General features: G+C 36.2%; 1 protein-coding gene and 1 long non-coding RNA gene across 2 annotated transcripts in view; one reads left to right on the top strand and one right to left on the bottom strand.

Annotated features, from left to right (window-relative positions):
• The window catches only part of SLC9A2 (solute carrier family 9 member A2), a 105,378-nt gene extending 84,082 nt beyond the window's left edge, over positions 1–21,296 (top strand). The window contains exons 6-12 of the mRNA XM_028516645.2: positions 906–995; positions 1,514–1,584; positions 7,056–7,217; positions 14,481–14,577; positions 16,704–16,835; positions 17,957–18,044; positions 19,552–21,296. Of these exons, the coding sequence (XP_028372446.1) occupies positions 906–995; positions 1,514–1,584; positions 7,056–7,217; positions 14,481–14,577; positions 16,704–16,835; positions 17,957–18,044; positions 19,552–19,922 (1,011 nt within the window). The 3' untranslated portion in view covers positions 19,923–21,296. The remainder of the gene's footprint in view (positions 1–905; positions 996–1,513; positions 1,585–7,055; positions 7,218–14,480; positions 14,578–16,703; positions 16,836–17,956; positions 18,045–19,551) is intronic.
• On the bottom strand, positions 15,390–16,440 carry LOC118501170. The gene is made up of 2 exons (XR_004903777.1): positions 15,730–16,440; positions 15,390–15,486 (listed from the first exon to the last, which is right to left on the bottom strand). It is a non-coding gene; the product is annotated as an uncharacterized LOC118501170 (long non-coding RNA).
• Positions 21,297–22,927: the final 1,631 nt, after the last annotated feature.

Genomic DNA, 22,927 nt, shown 5'->3' with positions numbered 1-22,927 from the left:
TTTCACCTCTGGGTGTTCTTATCTAATTGACTGGGGCATGCAGAACTGTGTTGAATAGCAGATTGGGAGCATCCTTGTGTCATTTCTAGTTCTTATAGAAATTTTTTTAATGTTTCTTTATTAAGTCAGTTGTTCACTTTAGATTTCTGGCAAATACTTATTATGTTAAGGAATTGTTTTTTCTTCCTTGCTTGCCAAATATCTTATGGTTCTCTTCATTTCACAAGGTCATGGTGAAACATGTCCAAACCCACTCTGTGCCCTTTGTTACTACTGATCCTTTGCTCATGTTTGGTCTCTACTATGATATGTTTCCAACATGTTTAAGACTCTCATCCAATTCCCTCTGCACCAAGCCTTCCTTGACCTGCTCCCCATGCATCTCTTTCATTCTTTCTTTGTTTACTCTATAACTGTTTTTGGTATATTTTTCTCCCCATAAGACTGTGAAATCCTAAGCTGAGGTCCTTAACTGTTCATTTGTGTGTCCCAGTTGACCAAGCTCCTGACATGTATAAAATAGATGCTCAGTTAAAATTGCTTTAATAAATTAATGAATGTAAGAATCACTGAAAAGTTTTTTGTGGATGATACAAGCAGTTGATTCTTCTGAGTTGGATGATACTATATTATTTCTTAGTATTTCTTTCTATTTCTCAGAGTTACATTTTTTTTATTTTTGCATTTTGTCCATTGTTTTGTTTTTAATAGTAGATGTTAGGATATAGCCCTCCAAAAAAAATGTCAGCTATTGAAGAGGAAAAAAAATAACAAAATGTTATATACATTGTGTTAAATCTTGGGGGCAAGATACTTTTTGTTGGTTATCAAAGCTTAGGAAAATAAAAATTATTGAATTTTTAATATTATATTATAAGAAAATTCACTTTTTTTTGTACATGCAGGGAATAACCATTCGACCACTAGTGGAGTTTCTTGATGTTAAGAGGGCCAATAAAAAGCAACAAGCTGTCAGTGAAGAAATCCACTGTCGGGTAGGTTTGGATGTAGTATAATGATTTAAATGATAAAAGAAAAAATTGTTGGATTCAGTCACACAGTTTGACATCATGGTGCTCATTACATGAAGAAGAGAGAAATGGCAGAAGACAAAAAAAGAGGGATGAGAAAGGCATGAACTGGGGGTGTAGAATGAACATAGCTTCATGGTGGCTTCTCCAAGTTAGCTTGCTAAGCTCCTCAGGAATCCCCCGTTTATCACTTCCTTCAATCTGAATATGTTTATACTAGAAAATTATCATCATAATTTCCAAAACTATGAATAAACTGTTAAAGATGAGAAAAATAATCTGAGAATTGCTTAGTATCCATAGGACAAACATCATTTTTTAAGATTATTTTATTGCTTTCAGTAAATACACACACACACACACACACACACACACACACAGCAAAAACCAGCAGTCTTTGCAGTTTAGGCATGATGTAAAAAGAATAGAAATTATTGCTTTTAGGTAAAGATTAATCAATGAGCCTGCTTTTTTCATTTTAGTTTTTTGATCATGTGAAGACTGGGATTGAAGATGTTTGTGGACATTGGGGTCACAACTTTTGGAGAGACAAGTAAGAAGGCCTGATGCCATTGCATTATGAAGTGGCTCTGAATGACTCTGGAAGGAGCACTTGTTGACTTGTGTTATTTTTCAGAGTTGTAAATGTTTCCTATGTTGTGCCATAGTGTTTCCTTTAGGATAAAATTCAGCTATAACAGAGACCTGGAACAATAGTGGCTTTAACAAGATAGAAGCTTATTTCCCTCTGATATAAATAACCAGAGGCAGGCAATGTAGGTTTCATAGATGAGTTCTGCTCTGCAGACTCCTCATTGGGTCCAGGACTCTCCTGTCCAATTGATGCCACTAACAGCTTCTGTTTCCAAAGTTGCCTCTTAGACCAAAATGACTGCTCCACAGCAATAGCCATCATGCACACATTCCAGGCTGAATGTAGGGAGAAAGGTAATGAAGAGGCAAAGAATATGTACTAGAATATGCACTTCTCCTAAACAAAGATATCAGAAATTCACACACAATTCTTCCAGTTATATCACATGGCTTGGCCTTTCACACCCGGGGCTCAGTCATATGGACATTTATTACTGAAAGGGAAACTGAGGAATGGAGATTATTTTGTTAAAAAACCTGGGGTTCCATTACTATTTGTTCTATCAAATGTGTTGAGAATACCCAAGGACATAAATAGACTAAAATAAATAACAAATGCTTTTAAAGCTATACTTAGCTGAAAGATTATGTGCACTTACATAAATGTCTCTCATTTATCATCTGTCATCTATCTATCTATTTATCTATCATCTACCTATTTATAATCTCTACCTATCATCTATATATCTTTTTTACCTCTAAAGACTGTATGGTAGATAAATAAGATTCAGTGTCTCTCTTCAAGGACCATATAGTTGAAGTGGAAGAGGTAGACTAGCAGACAGAACTGTGGCTGGCGAAGACTTGGGAAGGAGGCAGCAGTTCAGCTGGTTCCTGGACACAGACAGGTTCTAAGCTATATTTGGTGGATGCCTCTTGCCCTTCTGCCTTGTCTTTCCTAACTTGCTAACAGACACTCTCACCCCTGCTAATTAACAGGAAGTTAACCAACCTACCAGTTTATGTAATTTAACATAAGGGAATTTTAAAGCACTTACTGTTTGTTCACATGTTCTGACATGATACTATATTACATGAGAAGTATAAACTATAAACTCAGGCTTTCAAATTTTACAATATAATAACAGTCACAGAGCAAATAGGTGTGTGTGTGTGTGTGCATGATGTCATTAAGTCATAAAATGAGTTATGGAGACTTGAAGCGCTAGAACAACCTTTACAAGCCTGGCCATACTGTTTACAGATTTGGAAAGGCTCCTTAGACCTAGCCTTACTTCATCACTAAAGGAAAATATTTTATTTGTCATATTGGGACATAAAGTAAAATAATGCCAACTAAAATCTCATTGTAAAAACATTGAAAACAATGACCATTTATCTTGGGCAGTATTCATTTTTTGGGGGGAGACAGGAGATAGACTGGAGTACCCTGTCTCCCTTGTGACATTGCCCTGCTTTATAAATACCTGGGAACCTCTTAACAAAGACCGATCCTAGCCTTTGCCAAGCCAATGATACAGACTTCTCTGCCCCTCATTGCCACTGTTTCCTTAGCCATGGCTATTTTCCACCTACCTTTTCTTGTTCAACCCAACCACTTTTCTCCCTTCCCTATCATCCCATTAGTTCTTGCCTGAAGTGACAGGTGAGTAGAAACCCGTAATAGTTTTTTCCTTTTCAAAAGTAAAGATCAGGCTAAATATTTATATCACTCCTCTACCTCCCAAACAGGGGGGAAATAGATGTGAGTAGATACAGAAATCAAGTCAGCAGTCCCTAGGGCAGTGTTAGAAGAAGAAATGGACCCTGTGATCATGAGGATTTTGTCTGGAACTTAGGTAAAGGAATGTCAGAGAATGTCTGGCTATGTCCTATCTTTCAGGGAGAGGTACTTTATCTCTGGGGTACATAAGTCTGCTCCAGGCAAACATCTACAATCATCAGGTTAAATGGACTATAAATACTAAACATGTCCGAGACAACCTTGATTCATGTCAGAAAGGTAATATTGTTACATGTCTAACATTTTTCTCTGCAGTATACATAGTTCATTTAATAAATTTATAAGCCTTTTAGCTTTCTATGCACAATGTTTTACAGATAAATTTTAAATAATTTTCTGGATTGTAAAGTGCATTCTATATCCTAAGGAGGCAGTATGGAGGGATTTGGTGCTGATATAAGCCATTTTTAACTTTAGTTCTGCTCAGATCCTATCTCTGACATGTAATAATTATTGGTATTACTAAAGATGACATAAAAGGAAGTGATTGTTCTAGGTATGTTTGGTATCTTTCCTTTCTTATGAAATTCTTACACTGTGAATTTCTGGTGGTCCTGCCACAGAATTCTTAAGATATTTGATCCTTTGAGAAAGACATGACAGGGTAATGTAGTAGGGAAGTTTCTCAACTTGGCGAAGGAGTCTAATGATGGAGAAAGAAATCGCCCATGTGTAGTCCAGCAGAGAAATGAAAGGTATGGTAATAAAGCAAAGAAAGAAAGTGTACAGCTCCTACACTAAATAGATCAGGTGTCGTTCCAGCTGTCATTGTCCTTAATGTTTACTTTTTGTTTTGTTTATCTCTAGTGAAAAGCTAAAATAATAATAGTAATAATGATAATGATAAAAGTAGTTTAAAAAGATGTGTTGCTGCCAAGAGTCCTGTGCAAACTTACAGGAAAAGTAGGTCCAGTATTTAGTGCAGCAGCCAGTCAATAGCAAAGCACTTTAAGGATGACTCTCTTTAATTATTCATAGCCCTCCAGTATCTGGAAACAAGAATGTGGGTTAATGTTTTTTTTTCTTTTTCTTTTCTTTCTTTTTTTTTTTTGTTGTTTTCATAGCACAAATGTGCCTATAAACCTCCTTGGTCTTATGGGGATCACTGTAATATTTTTTTTCTTTCTCAACAAGTATTTACTGCATGCTGTTCCATTTATATATTGGCATAATAATGTTACATAACAACCCACCCCAATAGTTAGTCATTTAAAGCAACAGTCACTTATTATTAAAGCACCTAAGTTAAAAGGTTTAGAGTCAACTGATCTGGGCTGGGCTTGCTCATGCTTCAGTGGTTTGTTTGGTTGTCAGCTGGTCCCAGCTGGCCTTCTCTGCGACTGGGGTGAAGAACAAGAGGCATGATATAATGAACAAACTCATTTTAAGCCTTTTCTACCATCATCACATCTGCTGGTAGCCCAATGATCAAAGCAAGTAACACTATTTGAGCAGGAAGTAGGCAGGAAGTAGGACAGGGTAGGTCACTTAGACCATGGTGGAAGGACATTGCCAAGTAATAAGGAAGAAGATATGGAAACAGGGAAGAATTGGGACCAAATATTTCATTCTACCATACATGCTTACCAGTGTGCTAGGCACTGTTCTATGCACTGGTGATATGGGAAAACAGTAACAACCAACTTTTGCCCATACAGATCACTCTTATGCTAGGAAACAGAAAATACCATAAATAAATTAATAGCATGTTAGAAAATAACTTCTATGAAGAAAAATGTATCCATGAAACAGAATAGGAAGTTTGGTGGTGGGGGCGAGGGGTGACATGCATTTTAATGGGATTGATAGGAAAGCCTCTTTTGGAAAACTGACCATTGAGGAAAGATTTAAGCGAGACCTGAGAATGAGCCTGCAGGTATGTTGGAGTATTCCTAGTAGTAGTAGTAGTAGTAGATATAAAAGCCCAGAGGTGAGAGCACAGCTGTCAAGTTTCCAGGACAAGAAGGACACTAGTGAATCTGGACCTGAGTAAGAGAAGCATGGTACTAAGAGGTGCAGTTCCTAGTTATATATGGCTTTCGGGTCATTGTGTACTCAAGTTAGAGGCAGAGGAGTCATGTTGTTTGACTTACAGGATCACTCTGGCTTCTGTGTTAAGAATAGGCTATAGGAATGTGATGGTGGAAGCAGGGAGACCAATTAGGTACCGATTGCAAGAATTCATTGAAAGATGATGTATCTTGAATCAGGGTGATGGTAATAGAATTGGTGAGAAATGGTGAGATTTTGTATGTATTTTGATGGTGGCACCAGCATAAATTATTGATAGACTGGACAGGGAGTATTAGTTTGCTAGAGGTACTATAATGAAGTACCAGAGGTTGGGTGGCTTAGGCAATAGCAATTTATTTTCTCAGTTCTGTGGGCTCAAAGCACCAGATCAAAATGTTAGTAGATTTTGTTCCTTCTGAGGACCATAAGGGAAGGGCCTCTTATAGACTTGGGCCTCTTATAGGCTTAGGCCTCTCTCCTTGGCTTGTAGGTGGCCTTCTCCTTCATGCCTTTTCATGTCATCTTCCCTCTGTATATCTGTACAAATTTCCTCTTATACAGACACCCATCATATTGGATTCGAGACCACTCAGGTGATCTCATTTTCACTTAATCACTCCTGTAAAGACCCTGTCTCCAAATATGGCCACATTCTGAGGTACTAGAGTTATGGCTTCAACATATTCAGACCATAACATGGAATATGGGAGAAAAAGAATCAAAGTTAACATCAGTGTTTTGAACTGGTGGAGTTATTATTAATAGAAATGCAGAGGATTACAGAAGAAGATGAATTCAGTTTGAGCATACTGAATTTGAGATGTCTACTAGCTAGCCAAGTGGAGATGTTAATTAGGTAACTGCACATTTATTTCTGGGGTTTGGGAGAGAGGTTGGAGCTAGAGATACAAATTTGAGAGTCACTGGCATAGATATGGTATTAAAATTCACAAGACTGGGCAAGATCACCAGGAGAGTGAGTGGCAGCAGAGAAAGACTGACCCCAGGGGACTGCTGTATGAAGAGGACAGAAAGTAGAAGAATTTAAAATAAAAAAAAAATGTTGAGAAAGAAGCAGGCAGAGACCCAAGGGAGTGTGGTATCCAAGAAGACAATGTTTTAAGCAGGAGAGATCAGAAAATGTGACAGCTAAATAACTGGTCATTGGATTTATATTGTGTGTGTTGGGTGTCACTAATCACCTCAATATGGGTAGTTGGAATGGAGTATTGAAGGCAAAAGCCTGATTTGTGAATGTTCAAGAGAGGATTAATGGAGAAGAATTATAGATACTGAGTATTAGCAATACTTTTGAAGGCTGTTGTTGAAAAGGGAAGTAGAGAAATAGGAAATGTAGAAATACACATATTAGATTTATGTATGCCATGGTAAAAATGTATCAACATGTACTATGTATATTTTTTATAATGCATAGATATTTTATATACAATTATATTCATGTATGCACATATAAAATAATTGTAATGATCAGACTTGCTAAACATTGCTACTATACTTTCCCCCTGGGAATAGTGGAACTGATTTTATTGCTAATTTTCTCACTCAGTGTAGTATTAGTTTATTGAAGCTTTGATTTTTTTTTTTATTTCTAGGTTCAAGAAGTTTGATGACAAATACCTGCGGAAGCTTTTGATTCGGGAAAACCAACCCAAATCAAGCATTGTGTCCTTATATAAAAAGCTTGAAATAAAGCATGCCATTGAGATGGCAGAGACTGGGATGATAAGTGCTGTTCCTTCTTTTGCATCTTTAAAGTATGTACTATTTTAAAAATAAAAGTATTGCTAAGTAGGTCTTTATATATTTTTTTTAGTTTTCATATCAGTAATAACAAATTTGACCTATGTCCTAGAGAGATACTCTAAGACCTCACAGAAGAATGAAATTCTGTTTAAAGTGTGAAAGTCTAGAAATGTGCATCTTATGTTGTCATGTCATGTCATGTCATGTCTCATTGTTATTTTAGAATTGACTAGTAAGATAATATTTTGTCATGTGTCAGATGATTATGCATTTATTATCTTTGATTTAGGCAATTCGGTGATTTTTTAAAGTAAATTTGAGTCTCCTTAGGGGGCATTTTAAAGTATTTTAAGATGTGTTATATTTTCTATTATACATGTAGTTATTTAGCTGTTTCCCCATAGATGACTCATAGTCTCATAGTTTAAGGCTGGGAAAGAACCTTAATTTAGTGATCACTTGCTGTAGTGTTTCTCAACCTAGGCTGCACATTAGAAACAGTTTGGGGTCATTAAATAATGCAGATGCCTGGGCCTGCCCTGACAAATAAAGTCAGAATCTCTGGTATGGAGGACCAAGTATAGGTATCTTTGTAAGTTTTTCAGATGTTTCTAATATGAAGCCAGGATTGAGATCCACTGATATAGTTTGTCTCCTTAATTTTAGAAGAGAGGAAATTGATATTTGGAATTGTGAAGTGATTTATCCAAGATTTTATCGCAAAATTATAGCAAAACAGTAAATACTCAGTGAGAAAATTAGGTTATACCATTATGTAATGTCATTCCTTTCCATTGCAAAAGTGATAGAAACTACAAGTTCCACTGGTTTCTTCTTTCACTGATGAGCTTGAAGCTCATTTAAACTAAATGTCACCTAATTAAAATTCTATCTGTGAGAGAGTTTAAATGAGACAGGAGGCTTTAAATCATACCCAATCATATAAACTATGATTTTTACTAGGACTCTAAGTCTACTATATAAATTATGGGAGTTTATACAATCCAGAATAAAAATAATAGTGATCAGAATTGCTTGGAGGTAATATAAATAGCAGTAAATTGAGAATGACTGACTTATGGTCCCAGTCTACAAATACCTCTCTGTATGACCTAAAGTTGGTCTATTTATTACCCGGAGATTGATACTTTTCAAGTAGAAAATGGAGCTTGATTTGATCCTTAAGTTTCCCTCTAGCTTTACAATTTTATGGTCTTGCCTATGCACCATTCCATTTGCAGTTAAAGCAAGGGATAATTCAATTATCCAGTTTCTCAAAGGAGAGCCATTGTCATTGTAATCACAGAAGAATGAATTCTCAGTTCTACTCACTGTTCACAGTTCATTTTGACATTCGTAGTAAACAGAGTAAAGGAAAATGTTTAGGGTTAGGGAACTAGGGACCACAATTAATGGCTAGCTGCAATATGGCTAAATGAGTGCCATATTGAACATTGCACATCTCCTAAAATGTTTATCTAGACTCACAGGGGTATCCAAACTTTCAGCTTCTCTGGGCCACACTGGAAGAAGAAGAGTTGTCTTGGGCCAAACATTAAATACACTGTGACACATAATCACAAAATAAGTCTCATATTTTAAGTGAATTTACGATTTTGTGTTGGGCTGCATTCATAGCTATGCTGGGCCACATGTGGCCCATGGGCCATGGGTTGGACACCCCTGACTGGGAAAGTAAAAGCAAAAGGGAGATAATAAGGAATTGCATTTCTGATAATAATGGACTATTACAGACCAAACCATCTTATGAGAGTGACAAGGAAAAAAGTACAAATATACTTTACAAATCTGCTTGAAAGCCAGAGAGTACTAGCACGTTGAGGAACTCTGTTAGCCAAGAGCCAATAAAAGAGGGAATTTCAAGAAAATGGCACTGACATTTGGTGCAGTTTTTCTCCCTGGATTACAGAGGAGGTGTCTGAAAGCCTAAAAGTTTAAAACAGAGGTTTTGACACTGATTGATCTTAGCAAATAAAATCGGAATTCAGGACCCACAAAGGAAGAGGAGTTTTTGTATCCATCCATAGGTTTACCTCAAAATTCTGCACATTAACCCTCAAATAAAGGAAGTCCAATCTAGGTTATCTTAATCTATGATTGTTTATATCATTTAAGGTTAATATTACTCCTTTTCCAGTTGCCTGAGAGAAGTAAACTTAAATCTTCTCTGGAAGAAAGTAAGACTATAAAGAGACTTAAACTATCTCTATGCTTTTTCATATTTATGTCTAGCAACCAATCAAAAGAACATGAGTAGATAAGTATGACTGAAAGCATTAAGGAAAAGATATGAACAGAATAGTAATAATTAAGGGGATTCAGATAATTGAGTTATCAAGCATGGACTTTAAAATAAAAATAATGTGCTTAAGGGAAAAAAATGGCATTGACATTTTGGTATTGTCATGGGTATTATATGAATAAAAATATGTTAATGGAATATTTGAGGTAAAAATAAAGCAACTAAATTTAGGATCTCATTTGAGAGGTATAAGCACAGGTTAGATATAGCTGAAGAGATACTTGATTATTTGGGAGATAGGACAGAAAAAAATAACCAGAATGAAAAACACAAAATGAAAAAAAGGATAACAGATGTAGAAAAGAAAGTAAGGAACATATGGGATATAGTGAAAAGTTCCAAAAGGAGATGAGAAAAAATTGGTAGAAGGACCTTAAGACAAAATGATTAATAATTTATCCAAACAGATAAAAGACATGAACTGTGACAAACACCAAGCAAATTAGGTAAGAACACCAAATGAAAGTACATGATAGTAGAAACTGCTAAAAATCAAAATTGCCATAGAGAAAAGTTTAAACATACTCAGAGGGAAAAAAGGGACCTTTTTCTTCAAAAGAGAAAAAAAAACCTGACAATTATTTTTCAGTGAAAATGCTAGAAATCATTGGTATCTTCGAAATTCTGAAAGTAACATAATCTAGAGTTTCATATCCTGCTAAAATACCCTTCAAAGAAGTAGAATAAAGACATTTCAGACAAATAAAAATCATCACATTAAAGTAAATGATAAAGTGTTTCAGACAAAAAGAAAAGGGTTTAAGGTGAGATCTGGTGCATTCAGGGTGGTATAAAAACATGCTCAACATCACTAGCCATCAAGGAGATGCAAATGAAAACCACAAGGAGATACCACTTCACACAGGTGAGAAAGGCCATCATAAACAAAGAAACAAACAAATGTTGGAGAGGTTGTGGAGAAAAGGGAACCCTACTGCACTACTGGTGGTATTGCAAACTGGTGCACGCACTGTGGAAAGCAGTATGGAATTTCCTCAGAAAACTAGAAATAGAACTGCATTTTGATCCTGCAATTCCATTGCTGGGATTATATTTTAAGAACTCTGAAACACCAATCTAAAAGAATCTATGCACCCCCAATGTTCATAGTATTACAGTTTACAATAGCCAAGTGTTGGAAGCAACCTAAGTGCCCATCTGTAAATGAATGGATCAAAAAACTATGGTACATTTACACAATGGAATAGTACGCAGCAGAAACAAAGAAGGAGCTCCTACCCTTTGCAACAGCATGGATGGAACTGGAGAGCATTATGCTAAGTGAAATAAGCCAGGTGGTGAAAGACAAATACCATATGGCCTCACCTATAAGTGGAACTAAATCAACAAAACAAACAAGCAAGCAAAATATAACCAGAGATGCTGAAATTAAGAACAATCTGACAGTAACCAGAGGAGAGGTGGGAGGTGGTAATGGGGAGGAAAGGGGGAGGGGTTCTCTCCCCATACAGGACGCATGGATGAAACCAAGGGAGAATGGAATTGGGGAGAAAGATGGGGATAGCTTGGGTCAGGGGATGTGGTGTGGGGAAAAGGCAGACAACTGTACTTGAACAACAATTAAAAAAATGTTAAAAGATTTAAAAAAAGAAAAAAGTTTCATAGAAAACCTTGAAGATGAAGAAAGGAATTAAAACAATGGAAATGGTAAATATTTGTAAAATTTAAGTGAGTATTACATAAAATAATAAAGTCTGTGGCGTTTTAAATCTGTAATGACTGAAAACTAACAACAATAATCACTTATAAATTGAGAGGGAGGTGAATGGTATTAATGTGTTCTAAGGTCCTTACATTGTCCAGAAAGTGGTAAAAATAAAAATGCATTTTGAACATTAGTAAGTCACTGAGTAATAGTATAATCCCAGGTAATCACTACAAAATAGTAAACAAGCAAAAATAATATAACAAGCAAACAAAGAAAGGAAATGAAATAACAAAATAAAACAAATTTTAAAATGGAAACAAAGTAGATAAAACAATCATAGAACATATGGAAAAAGAGAATGCAAATAGTAAGAAAAGAGTCTTAAACCCAAATTAGATTAAATATAAATTTACTCCATTTAAAAGGGAGAGATGATCAGAATGGATAAAAATACACAACTTACCAGATGTTATTTATAAAAGATACTATTTATATGTAAGAGTATAGTAATGTTACAGATAAAAGGTTGAAAAAAGATGTATTGTTAAAGCACTAAACAAAAGAAAGCTTATGTAATTACATTATTACCACAAAATGTAAACATTAGGAAAAATACTGCTAGAGAAAGAAATATATTTTACAAGACAAATTTTAAAATCTGTGAGAAAGTATAACAATTCTAAATTATTGGCATACACATAATATAACCTCAAAATATACGAACCAAAACTTGACAGAACCATAATTTAAAATGTACAAATTCATAATTATAGTTTTAAGTATAAACATGGGAAGTGGTTGTACACTTATCACCACACTCTGCAAACATGTTTGTTAAAACTTGGTGGAAACATCAAACAAGATAATCAGACACCAAAAAAGATTGCTAGGTATTGACCTTATTTGTTCAATTTTAAAATTCTGTGAATAAACTTTGCTGTTGAAAAAACCTAACTAGAAAGTTAGACAGCTATCTAAATGATATCTCAGTCTAAAAAAATGCTTCCTACAAAATCATATAAGCAGTTGAGGTTGAGGCAATAATGAATCATCTAAATATAGGGAAGCCTATTCTGTTGAAGCTTTGAATTTCTTTTTTCATTCCTTTGTGTGTATCCATTACCATTGGGCAGAGGTATTTGTATCCCAGTGATTACCATTATTGTTGGTTTACAGCAAAGGAACTTTGCATTTAAAAATAATACAAAAGCTCTGGCTGGGTGGTTCTGTTGGTTGGAGCATGGTACCCCACACAAAAAGTTTGAAGGTTCAATTCCTGGTTAAGGCATGTACCCATGTTGCAGGTTTGTTCCCTGATTAGGGTTTATATGAAAGGTAAATGAGCTGTGTTTCTTGCTCACATTGATGGTTCTCTCTCTCTCTTTCCCTTCCCCTCTCCCTAGGATTAAAAAAATAACTAAAATAAAAATATAAGAGGTTGCTGGTTCAATTCCCAGTCAGGGTACATGCCTGGGTTGCAGGCCAAGTCTCCAGTTAGGGGTGTGCAACTATGTTCTTTATTTTGTGTGCTGTTGGCTCATTGTATGCACACACACATATGTTTAATCCTCACTGGAGGACATGCTTATTGATTTTAGAGAGATGGGGAAAGGAGTGTGAAAGAGGGGGAGAGATGGGGAAAGAAGGGAGAAAGAGAGAGAAATAGATGTGAGAGAGAAACATTAACTGGTGATTTGTTGTTGCTTCTTGTGTGTACCCCGACCAGGCACTGAACCTGCAAACTAGGCACGTGCCCTGACTGGGAATTGAACCCACAACTTTTCGGTTACAGGACAACTCTCCAACCAACTAAGCCACACTGACCAGAGCCATTTATATAAGTTAACCACCCCAGCTTTGCTTTCTTAATTTATTTTATCTATTTATTTTATTGTACTATATATTTTTTGTAAGCCTCCTCAAAATCATTTTGAAGGACTTAGAATGCAACTACATAAATACAGTCAATTCTCATTGTTTGAAGTGCTTAAAGTTTTATAAAGTTGCTCATGGACATTGATTTGCAAATATTGAAACCATTGCTCCTATGGGAAAATATAGGGTTAGGTTCCTGTTGTCACAATGTTTTAATCAGTCAATCAATACATAATCTTGTTCTGTTTAAAAACACCTGGCTGGTGTGGATTGGTGGATTGAGGGCCGACCTGAGTCTATGGCCATACCACCCTGAACATACCTGATATTATCTGAGTGCTGAATTGAGAACCAAAAGATTGCTGGTTCAATTTCTAGTCAGGGCACATGCCTGGGTTGCAGGCCAGGTCTCCAGTAGAGGACACACAAGAGGCAACTAACTGATTGATGTTTCTCTTGCACATCCGCGTTTCTCTCCTTTTTCTCCCTTTCACCCCTTCTCTCTAAAAATAAATAAATAACATCTTAAAAATTATTTAAAATATATTGTTTTACTAATATTGAACTTGTGACCAACAGCACCAGAATTCATGCTTGAATTGAACACAGCCTATCTTATATAGCTTTTCTCCAGAAGGCCCATAACAGCCTTATATGCACATACACACACTATACCTCATTTCAGAGCTATGCTTAAAACAGCAAAATCACCAACAAAAATTTGTCACTAAATAGATTGTGAAAAGGACACTTTTTAACAGTATGAGAACTAAAACAAGAAGGCAAAGCATAGCTTATTTGGGAGCCTGCATGTCAACCAACTCAAATTTTTTTCCATTTTGTACAAGTCCATTAGTGACTGGGAAAGTACCCAAAGTATTGATAATGTATTTATAAACACATTTTAGCAAGTAGGTGAAATTGCTGGAATCCTAAATAATGAGGATCAACTGTATATATGTATATATTATAAATGGTGTCTTTGCAAATATAGCTAATGAAGTATTTTAAGCTCAGGCCAGAATAGCAAAATACAGCTTAAATTTCTGTTGAGAAAAATTCTATATTATTTTTTATTGTATCTTTTCCATTACCATTTATCCCACTTATACCATCTTATGGTATATTAGAAAAAATAAAGTGAAAGCATGATAAGCTATTATAGTTTAACTTCTATAAAAAATAATTGCATGAACAGACTCTGAAAACATGTGCATGAGTAAACTTGGCCTGAATGATTTTAACACTGAGATAAAATTTTTAAAATTTTGAATTACCTTTAAAATGTTGAGTAATTTCTAAGTGTCATGCTATAAACTAAGATTATTCTTATAAAATGATGTCTCTAAGAATATTGACTTCAATATTTATTAAATAGTAAAATATTCTTTTTCTAAAAATTCACAGTGACTGTCGTGAAGAAAAAATAAGGAAGCTTACACCTGGTGAAATGGATGAAATTCGGGAAATATTATCAAGAAATCTCTACCAAATTCGTCAGCGAGTGAGAATAATTTATTTAACAAAATATTTACTTGCTTTTGACTAGAAGTATGTCTTCTGATTTTGTGCTGTCCAATTATAATGGAAACTGTCCCACTATTACACCAGCCTCTGAGATCCTACACCAGGCGTCTCCTTTTCCCTCAGACCGCATTTCGATGTGCAGTCGCTAGGGTACCAGTCTTCCTTGGACATCATCAGTGAAGCCTTCTGGGAATTCTGCTACTATAGGCTTGGAGATTAAAAATATATATATAATATTTTAATGAAATATATATATTTTCATATATAAGAAAATAATTGTTTTTTAATGAAATACCTTCATAGCTTAGTCTTCTAAAAATGTATTTAACTTTTGTTATTCATAAAGTGCTGTAGTTTCTTCCTTTAATGCCATCTGAATGGTTTAACTGCATTTTCATTGTTTACTCCTTACTTTAATAGTTTGCTAATACTGTGGCTAACACTTAGTGAAGATGTATGATTTGCCAAGCCCCATTTCAGCAAATTGGATGCATTAGCTCATTTTATCCTCTCATAAATGGTGTTACTTTTGTCTCCACTTTACAGATGAAGAAATTAAGGCACAGGGAGGTGAAATGGTCTAAGGGACACACTACTTGTTAGGATTCCTCTTCACTCATGTTGGGGTCATCTGTGTAGCTTCTTAGCTGTTCTCCCCAAAGTTTGTCCCCATTCCATTCTGTATTACTTACTGTTCATTTCTCCACCCTTTTCCCTAAAGTATCTTTAAAAAAAAACACCCTTTTTAAAAATCCTCATCAGAGGACATGCTTATTGATTTTCAGAATGGAGAGGAGGGAGGGAAACAGATTTGTTGCCTCCCGTACATGCTCCAATCAGCAACCAAACCTGCAATGTAGACATGTGTCTTGACCAAAGATTGAACCTGAGCCCTGGCTGGCGTAGCTCAGTGGATTGAGCGCGGGCTGGGAACCACAGTGTCCCAGGTTCGATTCCCAGCCAGGGTACATTCCTGGGTTGCAGGCCATAACCCCCAGCAACCGCACATTGATGTCTGTCTGTCTGTCTGTCTGTCTCTCTTTCCCCCTCCCTCCCTTCCTCCCTTCCCTCTCTAAAAATAAATAAATAAAATCTTTAAAAAAAAAAAAAAAAAAAAAAAAGATTGAACCTGTGACATTTTGGTTTACTGCAGGATGCTCCAGCCAAGTGAGCCACATTGCCAAGGGCACTAAAGCACCTTTTAATAGCAGAGTTTCCTTCTCTCCACTACTGCTTCGTCAGATGATCCATATTCTTGAATTTTTAATCTTCCCCCAAGTCTTCCATATTATTCTCAACCTTGTCTTTAAATACGCTCATGCTATAGTGCTATACCACTTAAGTCTAGCCCTTAATACCATAATTATTTTGTTAGCCTTAGACTCCCAACTAAATGTTACATCTCAAGGCAGGAGTTGAGTCCTGTTCTGTTTCTTTTTCATATATCTACTAAGCCCCTTATAGTATGGACACCGTGATATCCCAAGAAGTGTACATTAATTCTATCAGAAAATGAACCTACTTATAAATTACAATTTGTTTTAGGCAACAGATTTCTATGTAATCTATAAAACTAAAAATGTATGCCATATACCGCCACCTTGACATTTTACTGCTTTAAATACCAGGTCATGATCATTGCTGGTGGTAGCAGCAGCTTTCTCAATTTGACCACCCAGTTGAAAAGAACTTTTCCTTACTCAAATAGACATGACACCAACAAGTGTCTCAGAGTGATTTGTTTTCATACCAGTAATTGTTACTCAACAAAGAATGGATGAACACATGTATTTCTTCCCTAGCTGCAAATGATGGGTAAAATACATATAAGGTACTTAGAGGTTAGACGAAGGCACTTGAATTCAATCATTTTTCTTATTTATAAAGGATTACACTTTCCAATTAAAAAAAGTTTATTCACTGGCTTTATTAGAAGTCAAATTCTTTCAAAATTTCAAACATTAACCTTCATACATTTTTACCCCTCTGCACATTGGTTAAGTACTTTGCTGAGATGAGAAGTCAAGGAAATATAGTAAAGTTTTTGAATTTCTGAGGGGAGTAAACAAGTTTCTCAAAAAATGACACTTGTTTTTATTTCAGACGTTGTCATACAACAGACACAACCTGACGGCTGACACAAGTGAGAGGCAGGCCAAGGAGATCCTGATTCGCCGAAGGCACAGTCTGCGAGAGAGCATCAGGAAGGACAGTAGCTTGCATTGGGAGCGCAGGGTAACTAGAGTGTGTGTGGCTGGGATGTAGACTGCTTCTAAAGGCTGAGCCAGTGGCTGCTCTGGAAGCTGAACTGAGGGTTGTCACAGTAATTCTGGGATAGAGTTGACTTAAAAGTCTTTGAGATGTTTCTTGAACACCTATTACATTCCAGGCACAGTTCTAGGCCCTTGGAGTACATTGGTAAAAACTGAAAAAATTCCTACACTTGCAGAATTCATATTCTTGTCAGGGGGAAAATGATCACTAATAGAGTAAGTAAATTATCTGTTATAAAGAAGGCAATAAATGCTACGGAAATAATTAAAAATTGCCAAGGAAGGAACTTGCAAGTACTGGGAAGGGTCAGACAAGTTTCAATTTTAATCAGAATGACTGGGCCAGGATTCATTTGGAAAGTAATATTTGAACTTTCCAGGGAGAGGCTGCTGCCCAAAGGTGGACAAGCCTGTGTGTACTTATGTGGAGAAGCCAAAGTGTCTGGGCAGTGTGTTTGTTCACAGGGCAATTGGTTCAACATTTTTCTTGGTCCTGGAAGTCATTTTAAATGATACCATGATTGCTTAATTTAACACAACAGGCATGCATCTTATTTTTAGTAATATTCTGTATTTGGTTATCAGATACCAAAACTTTGTGTGAATAAGGTGATCTTTTCCTTTGTGTTCAACATAGCAGCACTGATTAAAAATTAAAGACAAATGGCATTGAAAATGTTAGCAAATTAACTATAATACTTTTTGTTCAATCATTTTTAAGATGTATTGAACTAAAATATACTGCATTTTTTAATTTGTTCTCTTCTGCATATGTATAAATAGGTGGTTCAGTAGCTTTTCCTAAGAAAACCCAAAGGTTTTCATGTCTTGTTCCCAATGGTCTCACTTTATTTCCATTTTGCTTTACTCTGCTTTCTTTTATATTTTAGAAGAGGTTTGGTGATTTTTAAACTAAGTAATTATTGCTTGGAACTTTCTCCCCCATCCCTAATGCCTCTCACAAAGTAGTTTTAAAATTGAGAACAAAAATTTTAATTTTTAACAAGATGTGTCGTAAGATTTTAAACTTCTAATATATAATAAATAACATCTACCTAGTCTAAGATTTTCTTTTTTTTTCAGGCTTCCACTTCAACCTCCCGATACTTATCCTTACCAAAAAATACAAAGCTTCCAGAAAAGCTACAGAAAAAGAATATTTCTAATGCAGGTAATGAATACAACTGGATCGGAAAGACCTGAAACTTTTTTACTAATGTGTATGGAAATACAAAGATGCCCCTATTCTGCTTCTTTATTAAACACAATGAGTTTGATAGCTTGCAAATCTAAAGTAATACAGTGACTTTTTTAGTATTGCATCTTTTTTTTTTAAAGTATCTTTTTTTAAGATTTTATTTATTTATTTTTAGAGAGGGAGGGGAAGGGGGGGGGAGAGAGAGAGAGACAGACAGACAGACAGACAGACATCAATGTGCAGTTGCTGGGAGCCGTGGCCTGCAACCCAGGCATGTGCCCTGACTGGGAATCGAACCTGTGATGCCTGGTTCACAGCCCAAGCTCAATCCACTGAGCTACGCTAGCCAGGGCAGTATTGCATCTTTTTTAATGGAGTTCTTTGCACATTATGAAAATTAAATCAGTTATTTTTCATAATGATTCAATTTGATATAGCAAAAGCAAGTATCACCATGCAGTTAGTGAACAGGTAAACAGTAAAGTTTTAAATGTGCCAAGATATGTTTAATCTTTTACAGTGATTCTATATATTTTCATAAAGGCAGCCATAAATTTTACTTTTGCATTATTTAAGCTTTGACATAAAGTCTAATATCTCTTTATTTGATAATTTATGTAAATTCCAAGGCATTTTCTGTGAACTCCCCAGAAGAAATATTAGAATTATCATGTTATTAAAATGTAGATGTAACAATTATACCCCCACCCTTTTCTTCTTGTTAATTTAACCAAGAGGAGAGTTTAATGATGGACTGTGGTAATGAAGGATGAAGTGAGAAGTGAGGGAGAAAAAGAGGAGTGCTGGATACTCAGAGCAGATGGCCATGTTACCCCAGAGCATCCAGTAGAAATTCTGTTTCTAAAAATCTCAACTCCTGGGCAAGCATCCCATTAGCTGTCCTGCCCACAGAAGTGTAGGACCTCAATTTTGATGGTGAGCTGGTTCTAATCTTGACTCCTTCCTACCTTTGTTTGCAAAATGCACATTGGTGTTTTGACTCTTTGATAAAAATATGAAGAAAATAAAAGATTCCAGATCAAGAAAAGAATCTTTATAATAGCAGCTGATTCTTGGCGTTTTCCTGTGCAGAACTGCTGAGCCCTCCTAGGATACTACCCGTGGTGCAAGTGAGAGCATAGCCTCAGCTGCTCAATGGTCTCTAAATGCCAGCTCCATCACTTATTGATATCTCTTGAATCTCAGTTACTTCATCTGTAAATTGTGATTGTGAGAGTTAAATAGGTTAATGTATTTAAAAGTGCTGAGGACAGTGCCTGGCACATAGTAAAAACTCTTTAAAATCAGTATGAATGCATGCTTGTGGACCTAAATGCTTATGGAAATCAAGCAGAATGCCCAGGTCTTGCAGCTACAGCCAAGAGGGAGCCCTCTGACCTCCCACACAAACATACTGAAATTACTGATAACACCTTCTCTCTGAAATGCTTGTCCATGATGTCCTTTTGCTTTGTGGTAGGTGACAACAGCAGCGACTCAGACACAGATGCCGGGACCACTGTCCTCAATTTAAAGCCCCGAGCCAGGTGCTTCTTGCCAGACCAGTTCTCAAAGAAAGCCCCCCAGTCCTACAAAATGGAATGGAAGAATGAGGTAGACGATGATGCCAGCCCAGGGCAGCCCTGCACACCCCCAGCTCTCCACAGCAAAGAGGGGGCCACCCAGACCCCAGGTGTGCTCCAGCAGCCCCTTCTCTCCAAAGGCCAATTTGGCCAGGTGCAGGAAGACACTGTGCCTGAAGGTGACCGACCCAAGCCACCCCCCAGGTTGGTCCGAAGGGCATCAGAGCCTGGAAGCTGGAAAGCCCGCTTTGGGAGTGAGAAATCATAATGGAAATGGTCAAAGCAGACCTGGAGAGGGGCAGTGACTAACCCAGCATAGCTGTGGTTATAAACCTGACACAGGGGAATCCATTTCAAACCTTCTATGTGGCTAAATCTACTCTTTGGGTGGTGGAGTCACGTCTTTGGTAATGGGGCAATTGCTTACCCAAAGAAGAGGAAAATCAAAGAAAAAAAGACCCATCAATCGTCTCTTGACTTGTTGCTAGCAGTTGTAGTTTTTGCAGGCCTAAAGAAAAAAGCAATGTGTGCCTTTAGAACTTGAATGACAGAACTTGAAATTTTTAACACACCCTTGTTGGTGAAAATTTTAATATATACATATGCCTCAAATTTTATTTATGAAAAAAATATGTGTATCTGTGATCAGTTTTTAACTGAATGACACTAAATATACTCAGAGCATCTTCCTCATGCATAGAAGGCAGCTCCTGGTGGCTGGCGGGCCATCTGCTAGAGTCCAGGTGTTTCCAGATCCTGAGCTGAAGAGCAATATGGTGGCCTGGCTCCCAGGGTCAGATCAGAGGTCCCATTACTCCTATGGAATAATGAAAATCAGCTGGTTTTTAATTTGTTCCTCATTCTACCAAGTGTTGGGGTGACATATAGATTCTATCACTTCTTCACGTTCAAGTGGTGCAAAGAGAAAGGTTGTGTGGATGACACCAGTTTGTGATGTGACAGACTGGGTGGCAGCTTTTGATAAAGTTCCACTGTGGGGACCTCCTGTGGCATGTGGGGAGACAGGGTGGCACCTGCTGAAAACATGTTGGCAGGTGTTACAGTGTGTGATACTGGGAGGAGAAGGCAGGTTGCCATTCACACCCATCTATGACTACCCACTTCAGAATTCTTCTGTAGAACATTCTAGAACTTTGAATCCAAGTCAGGATCTAAGCAGACAAGATTGGAAGTTTGTATAAACAGTATTTCAGTGTTCAACAAACTAGTTAGAGTTCAGGTTTTGAATTTTATTCAGACAGGAAGCACTCTGGAGAATGGGCGTTCTATTATTTTGCACTAGTCTGTAAATTTTCTACCCTCCTCCCCAAATAAAGTGGTAACTCAGTTCTTATATAAAAATGGGTTCTACTCATCCAAGTACTTTTTACAAGTGCCGCAGAAAGACAAGCTGTGGAACATAATCATTAAAGATGATTTGAGTCTCTGTCTCTTATGCTATAGATTTATTGGCCTGTTATTTTTTTCTGGAAAAAGAACAAAAACAAACTTTCTTTAAAACTTGACTGGAGCAAGATTCTAAATTTCTGGGTTTAGACATGAAATTAAGCCACTCATGTAGTTTCTTGAATTCACATTGGAAACACAGCAAAGGACACAAATGACAACAGTGTAACTAATGGAAAACATGAATAAACTTAAAAAGACACAGTACTTAGAAATCCTTGGCAGTGGTTTTCTGTCCCCTGCCTCTTCCCCCACTGACGTGGAGAAGTAAATTTTCTAGCTTTTATTTTAATGTTCTAAAGTCTTGTAAGACTGTTAGATTGCTAGGTGTGAGGCAGAGAATATACATGCAAGATACAAGATTTATAAAGAATATAGTTTCCTTCCAAACTTTCCCTAGTAGATGAATGGAAAGTGGTGTAGACACAATTTAAAACTACAAGCTTGGGATTCTGTGCCAAAAATATTAATTTTAAATGAAAATATTTATATAAAATATGTATTAAATGTGCTGAAAATTAAAACTGGTTTACTTTACAATTTTATGATTCAAGAGATGCGATATGTACTTTTGAGACTGCCAAGAGTAAATTTTGTGTACTATATGAAATTTAAAAGGGAAGGCTGAAATGGAATATGACCTTAAAAATGTTTCCCGATTTTTCCTGGTGTGCTATATAAGGAGTCTAACTCTCTGGAACTGAAGGAGAATAAAATGAAATTTTTAATAAAACTACTCTTTAAGTTGATAGACCAAATTCAGCTTTCACTGATTAAAAGTCAGATAAAGAAATTTCATGACATTGTGTAAATTTTAAAAACAGGAACAGGTAATTTTCTTTATTATCAGTATAAATTCTTTCTTATTGAATGATAAAAACAATGAAAAATAAATTTGACTTCATTTAGCTTTTTCTCTATATTTTTTAATGAAATTATTAAATTCTACATACTAATGAAGAAGATAGTATGAAGTTGAAACCCTTTAACTAAATATAATTTAAATTTCAGTAATACAGAAAGATCCCCAACCTTTAGCAATGACTCCCTTAGTTGGAACACTTCATTCAACCAAAGTTCCAATGTGACTATGTAATATTGATGCATCTTTGATGTTTGTGGTAACAATTTTGATTTTTACTGCCTTTAAGTAAAAAGTCAGGGCTTATTTCTTTATATATAATTCTAAGGGCCAACTATTAGAAATAGTTATGCTAGTTAGCAAACAACTAGAAATTGGCTGTAAAATTGGATACTTTAAAAAAAGTACATTTTGTGTACTTGCCTCCAAATTATCTGGGTTGAAATTACCTTTGGCTTTTGCTAAGCTTTGTAGTAGGGGTACACTGTTCTACCTGGGGTTGGGGGCAGGTGAAAATTTATAAAAAGAGCCCAAAGAAACAGAGTTATTTGCATGTCTCAGTGTATTTTACATTTGTAGCACTAAGTCATGTTGATGTTAAAACTGGCATTTCATAATTAATTGTGAGAACTGTAACATCTTGTTAGTTCACAGCTCACACTTGACTTTATTTTCTAAGGAGTGATTATGTACAGTTGAAGTAGTTGTTGGCATGATCTGCTGAGGCCTGAACACTGGATTATTGATTCCCTTTGTCAACTTGAAAAAGAAAGGCTCTGGAATCAGAACAGTCTGGTGATCTGGGGTTTTTGGTTAACATTTTTTTCTTTTTAAATTTTGGAATAAAACAGGTAGCTCGGTGGTACTTTATATCCTGCATTTTAACCAGGCCCTTTCTTAAACTCACTTGTAAGGTAAACAAAAGCTTCATTGGGTCACTGACA

This window comes from Phyllostomus discolor, chromosome 6, assembly GCF_004126475.2.
Source record: "Phyllostomus discolor isolate MPI-MPIP mPhyDis1 chromosome 6, mPhyDis1.pri.v3, whole genome shotgun sequence".
NCBI classification, from domain to species: Eukaryota; Metazoa; Chordata; class Mammalia; order Chiroptera; family Phyllostomidae; genus Phyllostomus; species Phyllostomus discolor.
The sequence above is the reverse complement of the archived record's forward strand: the minus strand, read 5'-3'. Positions and strand labels throughout refer to the sequence as shown.